Source organism: Mirounga leonina, unplaced genomic scaffold, assembly GCF_011800145.1.
Source record: "Mirounga leonina isolate KUSES-001 unplaced genomic scaffold, KU_Mleo_1.0 Mir_91, whole genome shotgun sequence".
NCBI classification, from domain to species: Eukaryota; Metazoa; Chordata; class Mammalia; order Carnivora; family Phocidae; genus Mirounga; species Mirounga leonina.
The window spans coordinates 41,497,075-41,504,471 of NW_023270839.1; the positions used below are offsets into that span (position 1 = coordinate 41,497,075).

Consider the following 7,397-nt stretch of genomic DNA (forward strand, 5'->3'; position numbering starts at 1 on the left):
TCTTCTCCTTTTTCATAGTGGAAGAAGTGTCCCTCCTCCTGTCAAGCTCAGTCTCTTATCAAAGCTTTGGCTTTTGCGGTTATCCCTTTTCATTAACCATCAATTTCTCATTCTTCAACCATCCCCGGATCTTTGCATGACTAGCATAGTTTTTTCACTCAGGTCACAATTTAACTGTCATCTCCTCAGAGAGGCTGTCCTTGACCACCATATCCAAGGAAGCCTCCCATTATTCTCTATCCCACTTATGGCAATCTGAAATTAAATTATACATGTGCTCACATGGTTATTATCTGATTCTTCACATTCCTTCAAGAATGTAAGATCCATGTGGACAGCGACTGTTTCTTGTTCACCAACACCTAGCAGGCTCTTAATAAATGTTGGAATGAATGAATGAATGAATGAATGGCTTTTGTTGGGAGTAGAGAAAGAGATGGATGTTAGGGGAGGTCTCCCAGAGGAACTTGAGCCTGATCTGAGCTCAAGTTTGACAGTAAAAGTGTGCCCAGAAGACACTGAAGAGGGGAGAAGATGACATTCCCACAGAGGAAACAGCATGCTCACTTGCAGGGGTGGAGAGAACATGTATGTGAAGACAGGCTGGCTGGGCACGGAGCAGTCACGAGGGAATGGAGAAGAGAAGGCCAGATCATGCCACCCTAAGGGAAACTCGGGGGATTTTAAAGAGGTAAGAGGCATATCTTAATTAGTGATCAGAGATTCAGTCTTTCTAGAGGTTATGCAAAAGATGGATTGGCAGGAAGGAGACCACATAATGGCCATTACAGAGGTCTACATAATAATCAAGGAGGGCCTGGACCAAAGCAGTGCCTGTGAGGATTAGAGCGAGAGTAATGGATCTGAGAGACAGGAAGGAAGTTGCATCAAGAGAGTATCAACTAACATTTCTTTATAATGTGGCAGCATGCTATGATGGAAAGAGGTTTTGAAGTCAGAGACATAAATCAAATCCTGTCTCCTCGCTTGGGTTTGTAGGACTTTGAGAAGTCCCTCAACCAATTATTCTCATTGGTAAAGTAGTAGTAATATCACGTACTCCCTCTTGTCCTTTTCTTAAGATTTTGTTTATTTGAGAGAGAGAGGGAGCAGGAGGAGGAGCAGAGGGAGAGGGACAAGCAGACTCCACACTGAGCACAGAGGCCAACGTGGGGCTCGATCCCATGACCCCAAGATCAGGACTTGAACTGAAATCAAGAGTCAGATGCTCAACTGACTGACCCAGGCGCCTCCCTCTCTTGGCCTTTTAAAGACTAAAGCAGTTGCATCAGGATAGTACCCACCTATTATGGTGCCTGACACAAAATGGAAGCTGAAGAAATGCTAGCTCTCTCCCCCAACGTTTCTCATAGTCTACAGTTCAGCTCCTACAGGAATCAGAAAACAGGAGGGGCACATCTGACCAGAAGTAGTTAAATCTTAAGGTTTTGTGAGCCTGAGGCAGTTAGGCAGCAGCTGGGCAATCTCAAAACAGCTTGGAGTTTAAGTGGCGCTATGATTGTCAGTCCCTCCAGCCTTCACAGGGAGGTAAGAGGGGCTGCCATAGAGCATAGAGTGCTCGAGTTGAAACTATAACAAAACAGTAAATAGTTAGCTAATAATCACCCTTTAATTTTATTTTAAAGATTTTATTCATTTGACAGAGAAAGAGAGACAGCAAGAGAGGGAACACAAGCAGGGGGAGTGAGAGAGGGAGAAGCAGGCTTCCCATTGAGCAGGGAGCCCGATGTGGGACTCGATCCCAGGACCCTGGGATCATGACCTGAGGCAGATGCTTAATGACTGAGCCACACAGGCACCCCATCACCCTTTAATTTTAAATAGGACTTTTTACTAAAGAAGTTGTTTTTTGAATGGACACCAAAATATAGACCGAAATCCATGTAACCAACATCCATAGTTACCATAATTTTATAATTCTTATTTCGTCTCTTCCCTCCCCTTTTTTGGTGAAATCTTTTAAAGCAAATCCCAGACATTGTATCATTTCACCCATAAGCACTTCAGATAAGGACTTAAGAAAAACATAACTATTATCACATCTAACACATTTAACAATGCATTAATACTATAGAATTCCCAGGCACTGTTCCGTTTCCCCCAATTGTCTTAAAGTTGTTGTTCTAATGTTTGAATTAGGATGTAAACAAGGTCCACACAGTGCATTTGCATCTCATTTTATCTACGACATTTCCCCCTCATTTAAAAAAAAATGTCACTTATTGGCTGGAGAAACCAGGTCATTGGTCAGATAAGCTTTTCTTCACTGTTTGAATTTGGCTGATTGCAATCTCATGGTGTCATTTTATGTTTTCCTCTGTCCCTAGTATTTCTTGTAAACTGGTGGTTTTATCTAGAAGCTTGACCAGATTCAGGTAACATCTTTTGGGCAGAAATAGGTCATAGGTGGTGCTGTGTACTTCCCCTTAGAGGATATCGGGAGGCAATTTCTTTTTCTCCTCTAAAGATGTTAAGATTGATCAGTGGGTCTGAGTATTACTGGCTCCATCTACCGCCCCCCCTTTTTTAAAGGTTTATTTATTTATTTGACAGAGAGAGACAGAGAGAGGGAACACAAGCAGGGGGGAGTAGGAGAGGGAGAAGCAGGCTTCCCGCAGAGCAGGGAGCCCGATGCAGGGCTCGATCCCAGGACCCTGGGATCATGACCTGAGCCGAAGGCAGACACTTACCGACTGAGCCACCCAGGCGCCCCTCGATTTATAAAATTCCCTGAATGGTATTAGTGACCATTGATGTTTGCCTAAATACATTATTTCATTAGGGAGTGCAAAGCAGCGATTTTTTATAATTCCACCCTTCCTTCTGCATTTATTGGCTTCTATGAAGAACTGTCCCTTACTGACTCTTTGGTGCATCTGAAAAATAGATTTTTCAGGAAAAGCGGGATAAATGCTTGATTCTTTTCCTTTATTTACTTTCAAATTAATGTACCAATTTTATCAAGTAGGTTTTTTCAAAAGAGGGGAAAATATTAAGAACTCGGGGTTTTTATATATTTGTATTGTTTCCATCCATTACAGTCATTGTGTTTTAGCCAGTAGGCTCCTGAGTAGTTCTTTATTATTGCAAAATACTTACCGTACTTTAGTAATTTCCCTCACAAACAACCCTGTGAAGGTAGGTATTATTACCTAGCTTTACAAATGAGAAATCTACATCACATGGCTTGAACCACGATTCAAGGTCTATTGTTCTTTCCATTAAATATAATAATGGTTGAAAGAATCAGAGTGTTAAAGGTGACTGGATTCTTTTTTTTTTTCTTCTGGTTTTAAGATTAAACAGTAGAGGTCTTTAACCAGTGGGAATATGATATTAAGCAATATACACTTTAGAAGGCATTACTTGGGGCAAACACTGTTGAGAATAATGTTATGCTGATGAATACTGTAACTTAGTAAATAGCCCGTCTCAACTTTGTTTGTGAAGCATTTCAATTTTGATTACTCTGTGTGGGATCTACTGCTCAGATGTAGGTCATTTTATGGCCTGCCCATGTCTGGGGAGCTGGTATCACATGCTGCCTAGTGTTTTTAATTCAGAACTTCTTCGAAAAAAAACCTTAGCCTCTTATGTTTAAACCCTTGTTTTAATAGCATAAGCTATTTCCTTCTTAGATAGCTTTGTGGGCATAGTAATAAAATAAATACCACAAAATCACTGATGAGATGAAAATTGAGCTCCCTGCATCTGTGCGGCCATGTAGGTAAAACAGTAATTGGCTCTGATAATAACTTTTGTTCTTACAAAACCAAAGTCTAAATGAGAGTCACATTTGATATATCTGCTTGTAATTACTATCAGAAGGAGAGAATTCCAAATTTGGATTGTTTAGTGACTCAAGATAGATTAAATAGATGGCTGCCTTTTCTTGATCAATTTGAGACAAATTTCTGAAATTATTTTTTATATTTATCTTGCTGTTGGTGAAAATGATCTTCCAGGGCTTGCTCTTCTGCTTAATGGAATAACGAATTTTGCTTTTCTTTTTTAAATTGACAACTGTTTTTCTTGAGAAGATCTTATTACTGGGTCTGATAATGCAGCTTATGCTTTTAAGTGTTTTCCTATATAGTTCAATAGGTGGTTTGTGAAACAAGTTTAGGTTATGAATGTGTTTGGTAGTGATTTATAGCAAAACCATTTGATATGTTATTATTTAAATGTAGGCCCTTTTAGGTTTTTTAAAAGGGAAATTTAGTGTTATTATTTTGGTATACACATGTGTCAGTGCCAAAATAGTAAATATTAGAATATTAATCATTTTAAAGGACCTCTCCCATTGCTTTTATTTTTTATTTTATTTATTTATTTATTTATTTTTTAAAGATTTTTATTTATTTTTTGAGAGAGAGAGAATGAGAGACAGAGAGCACGAGAGGGAAGAGGGTCAGAGGGAGAAGCAGACCCCCCGCTGAGCAGGGAGCCCAACGCGGGACTCGATCCCTGGACTCCAGGATCATGACCTGAGCCGAAGGCAGTCGCTCAACCAACTGAGTCACCCAGGCGCCCCTCCCATTGCTTTTAGAAGCTAACTAATACATAACTGATATTACAACGGTCATTTCCTTGGGATTTCTATTTACATTTGGATTCCTGTACATGAAGATCTACGTCCAGTGCCCCAGAAATGTAACAATGAGCAGAGAACTGGATTTTGATGCCATTTTTTTTTTTTAAAGATTTTATTTATTTGACACAGAGAGACACAGCGAGAAAGGGACACAAGCAGGAGGAGTGGGAGAGGGAGAAGCAGACTCCCTGCCGAGCAGGGAGCCCAATGCGGGACTCGATCCCGGGACTCCAGGATCATCACCTGAGCCGAAGGCAGTCGCTCAACCGACTGAGCCACCCCAGGCGCCCTTGATGCCACTTTTAATAATGATTCTGTACTTGATGATTTCCTCCCTACAGCCGTACCGTAGCCCACACGAAGTTGATGGAGGATAAAACTAAGAAAACTGCTATGGTCCACCGAGCCAATGAATTAAAAAGTTCTAACAAAGCTTAGACATGCTAGATGAAGCTTTTACCATCAGCTGTATCCAGGGTTCACATTCAAAAAAACACTCTAATTACAGAAACCACATCCAGTCAATAGAATACATATTAGCAATTTCCTAATCCTTGGTAGGATGGAAATTATTCTGAAAGTTTAATTAAGATGGAAAAAATTAGGGGCACCTGGGTGGTTCAGTTGGTTAAGCGACTGCCTTCGGCTCAGGTCGTGATCCTGGAGTCCCTGGATCGGGTCCCGCATCGGGCTCCCTGCTCGGTGGGGGGTCTGCTTCTCCCTCTGACCCTCCTCCCTCTCATGCTCTCTGTCTCTCATTCTCTCTCAAATAAATAAATAAAATCTTTAAAAAAAAAAAAAGAAGGAAAAAATTATGTTCAGGTACTAATTTCAATAAAAGTGGCACTCGGCTTCCACGCAAAAGCCCCGGAGTGTTGCTGTGAATGTGGGTTCCTCACAGAAGGAAAGCCATTTATAATTAACACAACGTTGCTTTTGCAACCCCACATACTTCTGGGAGAAGGAAATAGATAGGCTTTCTTGGCAACCTGTATCCCTGCATGGGTTAAATAAAGTGGACAGCTGAGTGCCATTATTTAGAGATTTGGCTTAAAAACTGCTATTTAAAAAAACACAGAAGAGAGGTTTGGAGGCTATGTTAAGAAATAACTTATCTGGACAGTATACATACCATAGGTGGTATTGTAGGCTTCCCCTTCACTCTGACCTTAGGCAGAGCCGCATTTATGAATGCTTATGATCAAAGAAATAGCTGGATCATGAATGATTCTTCCCAGTGTCTATGACCATTTTAACAATTGCACCGGATCACTCCCAGAACTAAGACACTCAATTGAAAGGAAAAATATTTTTTAAATTGCTCACAACACCTCCTTTCTAAAAAGTCACAAGGACCATGTATTTTAGGAATCCATTTATATGAAATGCCCAGAATGGGCACATCTAAGAGGCAGAAAGTAGACCAGTAGTTGCCAGGGGCTGGAAGGAAGAGCAAATGGGGAGTGATTGTTAATGGGTGTGAGGTTTTTTTTGGGGGTGATGAAAATGTTCTGAAATCTGGGGTGATGGTTGCACAACTTTGTGAATATGCGAAAAACCACTGACTCGCGTACTTTTAAAGGTGTGAATTTTATAGTATGTGAATTATATCACAGTAAAAAGTCACAAGACCTCAGAAAAGGTTGTGATGTCATATTCCTTAAGTGTCACCTTACCTTTTAGCATCCCATCATAGAATGCCAAAGCAGGGGAGGGTGTGGGGGGGAGGGGTGTGGGGGGTGGGTAGGGTGGCATTTGGAGGGTAGGGGTGAGGTGAATAGTTCTTCAAGAGACCCTCAAGTCTAATTGCTGCATTGTGCAAGTAAAGAAACTGACTTTCAAAGAAGGAGAGTGACTTACCCAAGGTAACATGCCGGCAGTCCAGAGGAGGGCAAAATGGGAACCTAGCTAGGTCTCTCCCCTCTTCCACCATCACCGTGCTGTCTTCGCTGGTGGTGTATAGTTCGGCATCTCAGCAGTAACTAATTTGAATTATTTAAAATGAGGAACACGTGGTTCAAACGACATGCTTTTATATTTTTTTCTAATGACAGCACATGTTTTTCCTATAGATAGCAAAATCTCTGTGAAGGAGTTAATAAATGCATTGTGGTAAATTCACCAAGTCCAAAGTGAGATTTACCTGTAAATGTCCCTTGAGGAAAATGGCCACATTAACAGACCAAGGGAGCCCTCTACCTGTGTGTTTGTAGTATAGATTTCATTGGCAAAATCCTTGACCTGGAAAGTTAAAAATAAATCGAGACCAGGTATTCTGGTCCTTTGTCCACCTTGGTTGGCTTCTGGTATTATTTTGGAGGAAATGAGTGGGATGCAAGGATATATTTGTATGAGCAATAGGATACATGGAGGAAAATCTACAAAAAGTTCCTTTTCTGTGAATAAAAGAGACCAATTAGCAGCCTAAATAAAACCAAATATATATATATATACATATATACATACATATATATAAATTTTTGTCAGAAGAATTATACTAAAATAATGATTTTCAAAGAACTTCACACTCCTTTGAGGATATAAAATGTTAGTAAGCATTTTTGTTCATTCAACATGAAAGTTTCATTGTTTCTTTGTTTCAGCAAAAGATAGGGTTGAACGTAAAAATCATGCAGGATCCTGAAAACATCCACCACAGAGCTGCCGTAAATGCGAACTATGGAATCAGTTTGCCATATATTAATCAGAGAAAAGCCTGTGTAAGTAATGACTTGTTTTAAAGAGCTCTTAATATTTTTTAAGAACCAAAAGTCATATCTTT

At 40.3% G+C, this 7,397-nt stretch overlaps 1 protein-coding gene across 1 annotated transcript in view; it reads left to right on the forward strand.

Moving 5' to 3' along the window:
- Positions 1-7,356, forward strand: part of LOC118003577 (IQ domain-containing protein H-like) — a 35,327-nt gene extending 27,971 nt beyond the window's left edge. Inside the window, exon 5 of the mRNA XM_034994620.1 lies at positions 7,219-7,356. Coding sequence (XP_034850511.1) covers positions 7,219-7,356 — 138 coding nt within the window. The remainder of the gene's footprint in view (positions 1-7,218) is intronic.
- Positions 7,357-7,397: the final 41 nt, after the last annotated feature.